The sequence below is a fragment of the Bubalus bubalis genome, chromosome 18 (assembly GCF_019923935.1).
Source record: "Bubalus bubalis isolate 160015118507 breed Murrah chromosome 18, NDDB_SH_1, whole genome shotgun sequence".
NCBI lineage: Eukaryota > Metazoa > Chordata > Mammalia > Artiodactyla > Bovidae > Bubalus > Bubalus bubalis.
In genome coordinates, this window is record NC_059174.1 from 34412787 (window position 1) to 34426098 (window position 13312).

The 13312-nt window shown below is 58.6% G+C and overlaps 2 protein-coding genes across 6 annotated transcripts; both read left to right on the plus strand.

The window, feature by feature from the left end:
* The first annotated feature begins 399 nt into the window (after window positions 1-399).
* E2F4 (E2F transcription factor 4) lies at window positions 400-7057 on the plus strand. 3 transcript variants are annotated; one of them, XM_025268834.2, is made up of 10 exons: window positions 400-600; window positions 1020-1129; window positions 1271-1432; window positions 1758-1801; window positions 2528-2589; window positions 2807-3104; window positions 3571-3786; window positions 5725-5772; window positions 5987-6031; window positions 6134-7057. In XM_025268834.2, the coding sequence occupies exons 1-10, from the start codon at window positions 466-468 to the stop codon at window positions 6247-6249; spliced, it is 1236 nt and encodes a 411-aa protein (XP_025124619.1). In that variant the 5' UTR covers window positions 400-465; the 3' UTR covers window positions 6250-7057. The 3 variants fall into 3 exon arrangements, with proteins under 3 accessions (XP_025124619.1, XP_025124620.1, XP_006072116.1); XM_025268835.2 differs by having other exon boundaries at window positions 3661-3786; XM_006072054.3 differs by having other exon boundaries at window positions 401-600; window positions 3592-3786.
* Window positions 7058-7243: 186 nt separating this feature from the next.
* On the plus strand, window positions 7244-11817 carry ELMO3 (engulfment and cell motility 3). Of its 3 annotated transcripts, none has more exons than XM_025268828.2 (20): window positions 7244-7522; window positions 7668-7708; window positions 7809-7881; window positions 8075-8125; window positions 8317-8486; window positions 8572-8671; window positions 8774-8925; window positions 9007-9085; window positions 9215-9265; window positions 9351-9473; window positions 9563-9694; window positions 9801-9902; window positions 10018-10126; window positions 10235-10371; window positions 10472-10635; window positions 10736-10848; window positions 10940-11044; window positions 11145-11227; window positions 11301-11387; window positions 11481-11817. In XM_025268828.2, the coding sequence occupies exons 1-20, from the start codon at window positions 7445-7447 to the stop codon at window positions 11691-11693; spliced, it is 2163 nt and encodes a 720-aa protein (XP_025124613.1). In that variant the 5' UTR covers window positions 7244-7444; the 3' UTR covers window positions 11694-11817. The 3 variants fall into 3 exon arrangements, with proteins under 3 accessions (XP_025124613.1, XP_025124615.1, XP_025124614.1); XM_025268830.2 differs by having other exon boundaries at window positions 7668-7697; XM_025268829.2 differs by having other exon boundaries at window positions 11465-11686.
* Window positions 11818-13312: the final 1495 nt, after the last annotated feature.

Here is a 13312-nt window from a genome sequence, read left to right on the forward strand (position 1 = left end):
AGTGAAGGACAGGAATAGGGTAGGTGATCCCAAGACAATGGGGAGCAGGTTTGGGAAAACACTTTGGGTTCATCAGGCAGCAGGGTCTCCTCTCCTGAGATGAGGGTTGGGGCACAGTTAGTGGAGTTGGGGCAGGTTTGCCAGCCAGGAAGGTTCCAGTGATTCCTCCTTACTTCTCCTGGGGCTACCCAACCACTTCCTCCACATGCTTCCTCGACCACACCTGTCTTCCCGGATCCTGGGGTTATTTTCGTCCTCTTCGGCGGTTGGACATTTGTTGATGGTCCCTGAAGTTTTTCGGCCATGTCTGCTGAAAGGAATTGTGACGACTCCCTGGAAGGGAACGAAGCGGAAGCGGAAGTAGCGAGGCTGGCGCCGGCGGCCGAGCGGCCAGGAACGGAAGCGGAAGTGGCGGCGGCGCCGGCCTGGCCTGGCCTGGCTGAGGGGAGGCGGCGGGCGGGCGCGATGGCGGAGGCCGGGCCACAGGCGCCGCCGCCCCCAGGCACCCCAAGCCGGCACGAGAAGAGCTTGGGACTTCTCACTACCAAGTTCGTGTCGCTTCTGCAGGAAGCCAAGGACGGCGTGCTTGACCTCAAGCTGGTGCGGCCCGGGCTAAGGGGCGACGGGGGGATGGTGGACCAGGCCTGAGCCGGTAGAGGGAACCCCCGGGGCGGCCCAGCTGAGCCCTCGGAGCAGGCCGCCATACATGTGCTTCTCACAAGCGGGAGGCCGGGAGCTGTTTCATTCATTCGGCTGAGGCTGTTCATCGGATGTCAGCTTTGTGCCAGGCTTGGGGCTGCGGGTGCTAGTCCTCGTGGCCTTCTCCAGCAGGTGTGGGGAAAAGAGTATCGGAACATCAGCTCAGGCTTCGTCTGGCCCCTTCCCTCCCCACAGTCCTGAGCTGCTGTAGTGCCTGGAGAGGAGGGCTAGAATTCACGCCACCCCCTTTTCAGACTACTCCAGACCCAGTCCCCCGTGAGAGTGGGACTGAGCATTTTCCATTCTCTTCTCCCTGCCAGGCAGCTGACACTCTAGCTGTGCGCCAGAAGCGGCGGATATATGACATTACTAACGTACTGGAAGGTATCGGGTTGATCGAGAAAAAATCCAAGAATAGCATCCAGTGGAAGTGAGTTGGGGCACCGGGGACGGCAATGGGATCTCCTACCCATAAGTGTCAGGGGTGTGGGGTGGAGGGTGGCAGAGAGAACAGGGGCCGTGGGACCCAGAGTGCCAGGCAGCCCCCCTCAGCTCTCCTTCCTGGATTCAGGGGTGTGGGGCCTGGCTGCAATACCCGGGAGATTGCGGACAAGCTGATTGAGCTCAAGGCAGAGATCGAGGAGCTGCAGCAGCGGGAGCAAGAACTAGACCAGCACAAGGTGTGGGTGCAGCAGAGCATCCGGAACGTCACAGAGGACGTGCAGAACAGCTGATATCCTCCTGTCGGCGGTCCTGGCTCCCGGGGAGTGGGCAATGGGCCCTCTAGTCCAGCTGGGTTTGCTCTGTGGTCCCCTAGTCTCTGTTCCCCTTGGGAGGGTGGTCCTCCAGCTCCTGGCCAGGTTTCAGCCTCGCGTTCCCTCCTCGGAGCCTCTCTACCCACAGTCTTGGCCTGTGATCCCTCCCCCATGTAGACCCCAGGCCTCAGGGCTTTTTTTGTAAGCGTGTATGTCAGACCTCCGCTGCAAAGCTGGGTCTTTGCTGTGTCAGTTATCTGTCACCATAGGCAGGGCATCAGCCATTCTCCTTAACCCCCACACCTTGGCCTACGTGACTCATGAGGACATCTGCAGATGCTTTGCTGGTGAGCAGAGCCTGGGTAGGGGGAAATGGGGGTGGGACTGGGCTGAGCCACAGCCCTGAGCAGTGGACTCGGTGCTTGAGAGACTTCCGTCTCTTAAGAGGGTTCCTGGGGCCTGCTCAAAGAAGATCCAGACAGGGTAAGTCCTGGATTTGAGGATCTCTGGGACCCTATGGAGGCTAACCATGCTAAGAGGGTACAGGAAGCCTGGACTGGGTCCCTGGGTCAGCCACCACCTGCATTGCCCCCTAGGTTTGGCTTCTCAGGTGTGACAGGAGCGTACAAGGGGAGAAAGTGTGTGTGCCTGTTTGTGTATGCTTGTGTGCAGGGGGCAGTGGTACCCACTTCCAACCTGTAGTTTAGTTGCACTGTAGGTACAGAAACTCTTCCTTGTCCATCTTGCATCTCCCAGGCTGTTTCTGGGGAAGAGATGTTGGCCTTGGCCAGAACGTCTTTGCCTAGGGAGCAGCCCCATCAATTGAATGAGGTGCCCATGGCCACTAATCTTTTGCTGCACATGTGTGAACCCAGATTTTCTGGTTACTGACCTCTGGGTTCTTAGGAGAGAAGAGCTTTAGTTCTCTCCCCCATCCTTAATAGGGAGTGAGTGAAGCCTACTGTCCAGGCCCTCTGGGACTATGATCTCCTTCCTTGTTCTGAGGGATAGGCACCCCATTCCCAGTTCAAATTGAGCCCATGGGCCTTGATCCATCCACTTTGTCATCCTAGGAGACACCCTCCTTGCCATCCGGGCCCCGTCGGGCACCAGCCTGGAGGTGCCCATCCCAGAGGTGGGTGCTCAGCCCAGCCGGGTGGGGTGGATTGAGGGCGGGTGCTGGCTGTGGAGCCCGATAAGTCGCGGGTGGGGCAGGTAAGGGGAGGCCTAGGGTTTGAAGTTATCTAGGAGAACGGGCAGCCCAGGGTGGGAGAGGATACTGGCCCTGGCCCAGGGTCAGGCAGGAGCCAAATCTGCTTCCAATTCCACCTGTCCTCCACTCCCACCTCCAGGGCCTCAATGGGCAGAAGAAGTACCAGATTCACTTGAAGAGTGTAAGCGGCCCCATTGAGGTGCTTCTGGTGAACAAGGAGGCATGGAGCTCACCGCCTGTGGCAGTGCCTGTGCCACCACCCGAAGACCTGCTCCAGAACCCGCCTGCGGTCTCTACCCCTCCCCTTCTGCCCAAGCCTTCCCTGGCCCAGCCCCAGGATGCCTCACGCCCGAGCAGTCCCCAGGCGACCACCCCCAACGCTGTCCCCAGCAGCACTGAGGCCCAGGGGGTGGCTGGTCCAGCAGCTGAGATTCCAGGTGAGGCACAATGGGTATGTGGTAATGAGGGACTTTGGGGACCCAAGAAGCAATATTTCTTTGTGACAAGATGAAATACTCAGAGTTGAATGAGACCCTGTAGAGGTTATCTTAACCATCCCCCCCACCCCACTGGCCTCTCTTCGCTGGTGCAGCCATTGAGCCCTTTTTAACGGACATTGTGACTGTGTGAAGGGGCATTGGTGGTGGCAGTTTTCCACCAGGTCTGCCTGTGTCTTACTTGCCCTGGCACCCCTCTTGAAGTGTGGTTGCAGTAGTCATCTGTGAGTCTCCCTCCTGTGGGCTTCATGCCCCATCTCCTTCAGTGACTGATTTTCACATTACCTTCCTGGGAGGGTGAGCATGCCTAAGTCTCCTTGGGCCGAGGACAGGGCTGTAGTCATCCTGGCTGTGGATTCTAGCATGGCCAGCTTCAGTATCCTGCTTCCTGTCCCTGAGTGACCAGGTTTGGGGGATGTGGTTGCAGTGAGGGGAGGCCATGGAACCGAGAGCAAGGACAGTGGTGAGCTCAGCTCCCTCCCGCTGGGCCTGGCAGCTCTGGACACCCGGCCGCTGCAGTCCTCTGCCCTGTTGGACAGCAGCAGCAGCAGCAGCAACAGCAGTTCCTCTGGACCCAATCCTTCTACCTCCTTTGAGCCCATCAAGGCAGACCCCACAGGTGGTGAGTACTTGTACCCTTGGGAGCAGGAAGAACCCAGCCTCAGAAAGACCTAGTTCAATAGAATCAGGCTTGGAACCGAACTCTCCTATCTCCTCTGTCAAAGCTGGCCAGCCATCAGCTAGAGCTCTGCCAGCTAAGGCGAGGAGCCTGGCCTCTTGCTTGGTGCAGGTGCCCCTTTGTCCCCTTTCCTGGTCCTCTCTCAAGCCCTGCCTGCCACCCCTTGGACTCAGGTCTCATGAAGGTATGAGCGCTCTCCTAGGGAATGGGCTGTGGTATGGCCCTCAGGCCCCAAAGTGGGGCAGTGAGTGTCTTAGGAGAAACAGTGTCATCTGTCTGGTGTCCCCTCGTCATCCAGCCGCATGGATGGCCTCATGGATCCTAACACTCAAGTCATCCTGTGACTTGAGTGTTTGCTTTTTCCAGGACTCATTCTCTCAGCCCTCAAGCACTGTTAAGTCTTTCATTAAATGACACTTCATCCCCTGTGTCTCCCTCTCTCGCCTTCCCTATTATCTCTTGTGTTTAGACTCCTTGAAAAAGTCATCTCCATTCTATTCCATATTCTGGTTCCCTGGTCAAGCTTCAGGTTGCAGCAGTCAGGACCCCAGCCCTAACTCCTCCACCCCATTCCATACTAGTGTTGCTCTTAATCAGTCACCCAGCCCTGCCCAGCTAGCTTCAGCGGGTTTCTCAGTGATTTACTCTGGTCCTCTCTTTCTCTGTGTTGATGCTCTTTTCCCTTTTTAGCATCCATAATGTCAGCTTTTGGCTCTTCTCTGTTAATTGACTTCTGCTTCTGACCTCTCCTTGGCATCTTTTTACATCTGGCTTCCCAGATCTCTGGCCCCCAGTTGTGGGTAGGTGAATCCCACCCTTCGTCTTTCCTAGGTCTTTTGCCTGAACCTTACCTCTGTGTCCATGTGCCTTTTGCACATCCAATGGGCACTTCATTTCTATGTGTCCTCAACTGGAACTTGTTTTTCCACCTCTGTGAGTACCCGACCATTGGCCCTAGTCACCCAGACCTGACACCCTGGTGTCGCTCAAGCTCTCTCCTTCTCCTGCTCCCCACCCCACATCAGCTAAATGAATTCTTTCCCAGACATCCCGCATGGATGGCCTCATGGATCCTAACACTCAGGATCACTGCCACCACCTCTGTCTTATGTTCTTCAACATTGTTGTCTTTACCCTGCCTAATTCTGAAACACACCCTGACTGGCTTTTCTCTATTTACAAAAATTCTTTTAACAGCTTCCTCAGGTATACTGGATAAAACCAGAGCCCCTAAACCTGGCATATGAAATCCCTGCTGACCAGGCTCCAACACTTCTTCCCTGTTTCCCACGTGTGTCCTGGTTGGACCTTTGTAGCAGCATCGTCACCCTGTAGCACTGTTCCCTAGTTAAGAGTGCCTCCTTCTCCGCCAAGTGACCTGGCCTGGGGTGTGGTCTCAGCCTGGCACAAGTAGGTGCTTAGCTAGGGTAGGGATAGACAGGACATCCTTTCATCACACAGGGCATCCTCCATCAGACAGGGTATATGCTCTGGACCTAGAAATGAAAGTGGGATGTGTTGTCCTGCTGAACCACTGAGTTGGAAGCACTGTACCAGTAACTTAATGGTAGGCCTTTGGCGCAGAGGAATTCAGATCTGACACCCTGGTGTCGCTCAAGCTCCCTCTTTCTCCTGCTCCCCACCCCACATCAGCTAAATGAATTCTCTCCCAGATATTCCCCATGGATGGCCTCATGGATCCTAACACTCAGGATCACTGCCACCACCTCTACTGATAGTGCCAGCTTGGCCTGGTGTGGGGCCTACATCTCAGCTGTATGGCACCCCCTGAGTGGGTGGTATAGGATCTGGGGAAGCAAGGGCTAGAGTGGAACTGGGATGGACCTCTGAGCCCTTGATCATGGTTTTTTTGTCTTTCAGTTTTGGAGCTCCCGAAAGAGCTGTCGGAAATCTTTGATCCCACTCGAGGTAGGACTGTGTTCCTCCCGGGGGCTGGTGTAAGGGGCACAGTTCATTGGGTCTTAGAGCTGTTTTCTTGCCTTTCTGAGGACCTTATGGTTGTGCCTGTTATCTGGGCAAAGGGTCAGAGTTCCTGGTGGGGGGTTCGGTGGTCCCCTTCATGAACTTTGGTGGGTGGAGAGTGGGGAGCCAGGATGTAACTGAGCTCTCCCTCTGTCCCCAGAATGCATGAGCTCAGAGCTCTTGGAGGAACTGATGTCCTCAGAAGGTAGGTGGCCCAGCAAGGTGGGGGGTAAGTGTATGTGGGCAGAGTTTGGGTGGCCGTGGGTGGGGCCTCGGCTGTGAGGCCTCAGCTTGTTGTTCTCTGCAGTGTTTGCACCCCTCCTCCGCCTTTCTCCGCCCCCTGGAGACCACGATTACATCTACAACCTGGATGAGAGTGAAGGTGTCTGTGACCTCTTTGATGTGCCTGTTCTCAACCTCTGACTGACAGGAGCATGCCCTTTGTGGCTGGGACACAGACTGTCTGACCTGGGGGCTGCCTGAGGACCTCTCCCCACTCCCCCACAGCTTGAGAGCCGCAGACTTCTGGCTTCCCCAGCCTTCCCTCACTGCACAGTTCTGGCCCCAAGTCCTGCTCCTGCAAGTCCACCTGTTCTGTGCTGGGAGAGCCGGGGAAAGGAGCATAGCCCCTTCCACCATGGAGCCAAAGTGTTTGCCTCTCCTTTTGGGGGGCCTTACCCTACCTAGTATCCTCCTCGAGCCCTCCCAGAGTTCAGGTTCAGCTGCCACCCAGTGGCACAGAACCAAGGACCCTCCATCACCTTCACAGGGCCACTTGTCCATTGCCATTGCCCTGTACCTGCCAGGCCTTCCCCCTTCCAGGAGGAAGTCTGGGGTGGGGATGGGCACATGCCAGCACCACCCCTGGCCTCCTTAACTTCTCCCCATGCCCGATCACAAACCTCCTCCTGGACTTCTTGTGTGCCCCCCCTTCTGCTGGGCCCTTGGCCCTGAGGACCTGTTGACATGGGGGTGCTAACAGGAAGGAATGGAGATTTCTAGCTAAGAATCTGGGCTGCTGAGTCCCTAAGGATTGGCCCAGCCTCCCTCTCCCCATAGCCCCCCTCTTGTTTATTCATTTACCCTCATTTAGAGCCATTTGCAGAGATTTAGAAAGATTTGCAGTAACGGATGGATTCCTATATAAAGATTATTTTTATACTTTTTGCAACAAAAGGAAATTGTAATATTTGTACAGTGTCCAAGTGAATAAAGATCGTGCCTAAGGCTATCTTTGATCTGGTTCTTTCAGGGCCCTTCCCTGGGACTGTGCTGGGTTGGTGGTGGAACTGGGTGGGTCAACTCTTGGAAAAGGAGGTGTGGCTGTGCTGACAGCCCTCCCTCCGCACCCCCACCTGCCGCACCTTGGGGCGGGGCGGGGCCTCCTTGGTGGGGCGGGGCGGGGCAGGCGCTCTCCTATCCTCGGGACTCCAACCCGGAACTGGCCTTGGATCCGGCTCCCTAGGGAAGGCCGCGGCACCTTGTTGCGAGTGGGAGCCTGAGCCACGGGAGCCAAGCCTCGGGCTGAGGAACACCTTCGTTCCCAGGGGCCCCAGGCCAGGTGTGCTCTCAGCGGAGGTGGCACATCTGGAAAGTATAGAACCCCTACGGCTAGACCATGGCGCCCCCGCGGAATGTGGTGAAGATCGCCGTCCAGATGCGTGACGCCATCCCGCAGCTCATCCAGCTGGACCAGGTCACTAGGCCTGGCTGGCCTCCATCCACCCCACCACCTACCTTCGGGTCGCCCCCTTCCCCTCGAATAGCCCACCCCACCCCTCCCCAGGCTCCTCGGCAACCTCTTCCCACTCCCGTCCCGTGAGTGACTCTTCCGCTTGTAGGCAAAACCCCTGGCTGCTGTGCTGAAGGAGGTGTGCGACGCGTGAGTGCGGGGCGCGCGGGGCGCGAGGAGTAGGGGATGGGGCGGGGCAGGAGGGAGAGGGCGCCCCCTACCTGCCTCACGGAGCCTCTGCTGCCTGCAGGTGGAGCTTGCCTCACTCTGAGCGCTATGCCCTGCAGTTTGCGGATGGGCACCGGAGATACATCACCGAGAACGTGAGTCCCCTCCCCTCTGCCCCACATTCCACCCTGTGATCCCTTCTAACTCTGGCTCCGACTCGCAGTCATTGTCCCACTCTCTGCAACCTGATCTTTTACTGACTCCCAAATCCTCCCTTCTTGACAGCCCCAACTAGCCAGTCCTCAGGGCTCTTCTTGACTTCTTTCCGTTCTCTGCCATCTTTTCCAGAACCGCATGGAGATCAAGAATGGCAGCATCCTGTGCCTCAGCACGGCCCCAGTAATGCCCCTCCGACCCCGCTCTCCTTCCCTGCCCCTCTGCTGTGCCTCTTTTCTGCACCTGGCGACCGGGGGCCCAGTCCCAGCTCCAGCCCAGAAGTGCCCCACCTAGCGGATACCCGCGTCCCCACACCCCCAGTTCTCTCTCCTTACCTCCTCACCTGTGCTCTGCCCTTGCTCCCACCCCGCCAGGACCGCGAGGCGGAGCGGCTGTTGCGGGGGCTGCAGAGTGAAAGTCGTGAAGGGCGCCGGGAAGCCCTGCGGCACCTCCTCCTGCTGGCCCCGGACCTGACCTTCGCCCGGGAGGTCATCAGCCGTGATGGGCTTCAGAGACTGGGCACCATCATTGAGGATGGGGACGAGTGAGCCCAGGGCTGTGGTGGGCGGGGGACACAGTGGGACCGCGGATCCTGGTCTGGCTTTGCTCAGCCTCGGATGTCCCTCCAGCCTAGGAGAGGTGCTGGCCCTTGCACTGAGGGCCTTCTTGGAGCTTATGGAGCACGGCGTGGTGTCCTGGGAGACACTCAGCATCCCCTTTGTTAGGAAGGTGGGTGGGCTTTTCTCGGGGAAGCAGGTGGGGGTGGTGGAGAGGTGTCAGGGCCTGGCCTTCCACGGTGATGAGGTGGTGACAGCCTCTGCTCCACCAAAGGTGGTGTGCTACGTGAACATGAACCTGATGGATGCCTCTGTGCAGCCCTTGGCCCTGGGCTTGCTGGAGAATGTGACCTTGAGCAGCCCTACCCTGGGCCAGCTGGTCAAGAGCGAGGTGCCGCTAGACAGGCTGCTGGTGCACCTACAGGTGTAAGTGTCTGAAGGTGGGGGACCAGAGAGGAGAGCAGGACTGGGCCCTGGATGGCCGGCTGAGCCCTCCTTTTCACCCAGGATGAACCAGCAGCTGCAAACCAAGGCCATGGCACTGCTGACAGCTTTGCTACAGGGGGCCACCCCTGCAGAACGTAAGGTGGGCATCCATCCAGTGACTGGTTGGGGTGGGCAGGAGCTGGTGGGTGCTGTGCTCAGAGCAGTGGGCCGAAAAAAATAGGCGCTCGTGGTGGGGCTAAATCACTCAAGCCCCCTTCCCACCCACCAGCACATGCTCGACTACCTATGGCAGAGAAACCTTCGCCAGTTCATCTACAAGGTAGGAAGGACCAGGCCTGGCAGACCCCTCCCCATTCCCCTCCTTGGAAGCCCACGCTCACAGCCGTGGGCTGGCTGTCCTTCAGAACATCATCCACAGTGCAGCACCACTGGGTGACGAGATGGCTCACCACCTGTACGTACTGCAGGCCCTGATGCTGGGGCTGCTGGAGCCACGCATGCGGACACCACTGGACCCCTACAGTCAGGTAGGTGCCTTGAGCGTGCAGAAGGCTGGGGCTGGCCGGAGCTTGGCTTTGGATCTTCAATCTTGCCACCGCTCCAACAATGACCCCAGGAGCAGCGGGAGCAGCTGCAGGCCCTGCGCCAAGCTGCCTTTGAGCCGGAGGGGGAGTCCGTGGGCCCCGGGCTGAGCGCTGACCGTCGCCGCTCCCTGTGTGCCCGCGAGTTCCGCAAACTGGGCTTCTCTGTGAGTGACCCCTACCCAGCCCCCTGCCCCCTCCCTCTACCCAGGGCTGCTGCTACTGCTCCAGAGGGCTGGGACCTTCCTCAGCTTCCTCTCTCCTGCCCCCCAGAACAGCAACCCTGCCCAGGACTTGGAGCGCGTGCCCCCTGGCCTGCTGGCCCTGGACAACATGCTCTACTTCTCCAGACAGGCACCCAGCGCCTACAGCCGGGTCAGTGGTGGGGGTGGGGTGGGGTATGGATGAATGGGGTACAGGGCACCTAAGCGGGGCCCTCCCGGGGCTTAGTCATGACTCCCCAGCCCATCCTGTGCTCCCGCCTCCTCAGTTTGTGCTAGAGAACAGCAGCCGTGAGGACAAGCACGAGTGCCCCTTTGCGCGGAGCAGCATCCAGCTGACTGTGCTGCTGTGTGATCTGCTCCATGTTGGGGAGCCCTGTGAGTGGCGCTGGGCACAGCGTGTTCAGGAACGGGGGACGGAAGGGCAGAGAGGGCCAGGGGCAGCACACACTATCTCCCTGAGCCCCTCCTGCCCCCCTGCTCCAGGCTCCGAAACAGCCCAGGACTTTTCACCCATGTTCTTTGGTCAAGACCAGAGCTTCCATGAGCTCTTCTGTGTGAGCATCCAGCTGCTGAATAAGACCTGGAAGGAGATGCGGGCCACTCAGGAGGACTTTGACAAGGTGCGGAGGGCAGCAGTGGGGAGACCCAGGCCAGGGCAGAGGTGGTTCTGGGGTTGGGGCCCGGAACTCAGGCCCTGAGCTCAGCTTGGGATGGCCCCAGGTCATGCAAGTGGTGCGGGAGCAGCTGGCCCGCACGCTGGCCCTGAAGCCCAGCTCTCTGGAGCTCTTCCGAACGAAGGTGAACGCACTCACCTACGGGGAGGTGCTTCGGCTGCGGCAGACGGAGCGGCTGCACCAGGAAGGCACGCTGGCCCCTCCAATTCTGTGAGTCATGGGGGTAGATCCCAGGCCTAGTGCCCACCTGCCCTGCTGCCTTGCCCAGGCCCGGCTATCCAGCTCAGTGAGCCCCCTCCCCTGCACCCAGGGAGCTTCGGGAGAAACTGAAGCCAGAGCTCATGGGCCTGATCCGCCAGCAGCGTCTGCTCCGCCTCTGCGAGGGGACCCTCTTCCACAAGATCAGCAGCCGGCGGCGCCAGGGTCACTGTGTGGGCAGTGGTGGGGTTGGAGGGCGGCTGGGCGGGGCTGGGGAGGCCCTCTCATTGCTCCCCACCGCCCTTTCCACCCACAGACAAGCTGTGGTTCTGCTGCCTGTCTCCCAACCACAAAGTGCTGCAGTACGGGGACGTGGAGGAGGGAGTAGGCCCACCGACCCCTGAGAGCCTGCCCGAGCAGCGTGAGGAGGGCATTGGGGTGGGCAGACATGTGCTGCCCCGAGCCACCCCACCCCGGGGTCGCCAGGGGTCTCAGTGGTCAACCCAGCCTTTTTCCTGCAGTTCCTGTGGCCGACATCAGGGCACTGCTGACAGGCAAGGACTGTCCCCACGTCCGGGAGAAAGGCTCTGGGAAGCAAAACAAGGTGAGTTCGGTGGGCACCAGGGCTGCTTCCCACTGGCCCCTGCTCAGCGCTCCTGGCTCCCTTGCTTCTCCAGGACGTCTGTGAGTTAGCTTTCTCAGTCAGCTATGACCATGGGGAGGAAGAGGCATACCTCAACTTCATTGCCCCGTCCAAACGGGAGGTGAGTATCTGGGCAGGCTGAGCAGACGGGCAGGGGAACAGACGGGCAGGGGGAGAAATGGAGAGGCCCTCATGGAGCTGGCCCTATCCCCAGTTCCACCTGTGGACAGATGGGCTGAGCGCCCTGCTGGGCAATCCCATGGGCAGTGAACAGACACGGCTGGACCTGGAGCAGCTGCTAACCATGGAGACCAAGCTGCGGCTGCTGGAGCTGGAGAACGTGCCCATCCCTGAGCAACCACCCCCTGTGCCCCCGCCCCCCACCAACTTCAACTTCTGCTATGACTGCAGCATTGCCGAACCTTGACAGTGAGGTTGGCCAAGGGCCACAGCTGCTGCCACCATGGTGGCCGCAAAGGGTGGAGGGGGAGAAGCACAGGCGCCTTGACCAGCAGAGGCTGTGGCAGAAATAAAAGTCTGCTTGGCTCTTAGATGTGTGTCCAGCCAACTCTGAACTTCGCAGGCTAAACCTGCCTTCCATCTTGGCTGGCAAATGAGAGGAGGCATCAGGCCAGGGCCACAGCTTGGGGCTATGAACCTGGGCAACTCCAGTTGCGGGGCTGGTGTTCTGAAGGAGGGTGAGGACAGGCTGGCCCTGTTACCCTTCTCCAGAGTGAGTCTCCAGCCCACCCTCTGAAGAGCAGAATGGACTGCAGTCTGGGGGCCGCCAGCTGAGAGAGGTGTGGGGCAACCAGCCAGATGAGGGAGAGATGGCAGGGTGGGAAGTATTTCCCCAATTTTAGCAGGGGCCTAGTTTGGGAGCTGTGTTTCCAGAAGGCTCCGGACAGTCTGAGCTTAGTTCTCCACCCTGCCTGGCCCTTCCTGTCTTCTCTGCGGGTCCTAAAGGCCCGCTTTCGAGAGACTTGAAGGGAGAGAAATGAAGTTGGGTATGCTTCGTGCTGAAAGGCAAACTCAGGGTTCCAGTAGATGTCTGCCAGGCCAGTGGGAGGATGTAGGCTGATTCCGACAAGATGGAATTCAGTGCAGGAAGCCTGCATTCTGATTAAAACTCATCTGCAGCAGCATGGGTGAGGTGGGAGCCACAGATAGGCCAGCTGGAGGCGAAGCTCAGAGGCTGTGGTCATGGACCCCAAGCCTCTGAGGCAGAGAGGAGCACACCCACCCCTAGGACCCATAGACAGGCTGGAAGCTGCTGGCCATCACCCTCTGATCTCCATGCCTCTCACTGCCTCTCCTTCCCAGTGCCTCCTCAAAATATCTTTAAGTGTTAACCATCACCACGTTGCCTAGAAACTGATGGTATGGCACCTCCCTTGAAGAATGTTCCGGGGGAGCTTTCTTCCCACCCACTAGCTATGCTTCTTACTTGGGCATCTAGGGCCCCACGTGCCCACCCCTGTATTCAGACTTCCCACCCCACTGAGAATAGTCCCTGTTGAGTTCAAGGTGAAAATGGAGCACCCAGATGCACTTACGTCTCCTGATACCTTCAGTTCTTTCTCAATGTCTCCAGTCCCTCATTCAGGCCACCATCATCTTGGCAAGAACCTCCTGACTTCCTGCTTCCTGTCTTGCCCCTCCAGCCTTCTCAATACCACATACTCCAACTGCTTTCTCAAACAGGAAACTGACCTGATTACACACATCACCCCCTCCGGTATTCTCCCGTGTCTCCCTGTTGTCCACGAATAATGGTCATGGTGCCATGACTGAACAGAACTGAGCTGGGACGCAGACATGCCGTGGTTTACCCTTTTCAACAGCGTGACTGCAGCTTACAGAGTTCTTGATGCTTTGTCCAAGCTGGCATCCTCCCTGCTCACTCTGGGGGCTGGGAACCCCCTACCCCCACCCAGCGCCAACTCTGGCCTGCCCACCTGCACCTCCCTGGTCCCTTCTGCTTATTTGTCCCATTTCCTCCCTCTGCTTTCACCGACTTGACTTCTTTCACTTTCCTTGACTTCC

Coding starts and splice junctions, on each gene's coding strand:
- E2F4 (XM_025268834.2), top strand. CDS start 466: ATGGCGGAGGCCGGGCCACAGGCGCCGCCGCCCCCAGGCACCCCAAGC. Junction 3,787..5,724: donor CAAGGCAGACCCCACAGGTG/GTGAGTACTTGT, acceptor TTTGTCTTTCAG/TTTTGGAGCTCCCGAAAGAG. Junction 6,032..6,133: donor GGAACTGATGTCCTCAGAAG/GTAGGTGGCCCA, acceptor TGTTCTCTGCAG/TGTTTGCACCCCTCCTCCGC.
- ELMO3 (XM_025268828.2), top strand. CDS start 7,445: ATGGCGCCCCCGCGGAATGTGGTGAAGATCGCCGTCCAGATGCGTGAC. Junction 8,487..8,571: donor ATCATTGAGGATGGGGACGA/GTGAGCCCAGGG, acceptor ATGTCCCTCCAG/CCTAGGAGAGGTGCTGGCCC. Junction 10,636..10,735: donor ACGCTGGCCCCTCCAATTCT/GTGAGTCATGGG, acceptor CCCTGCACCCAG/GGAGCTTCGGGAGAAACTGA.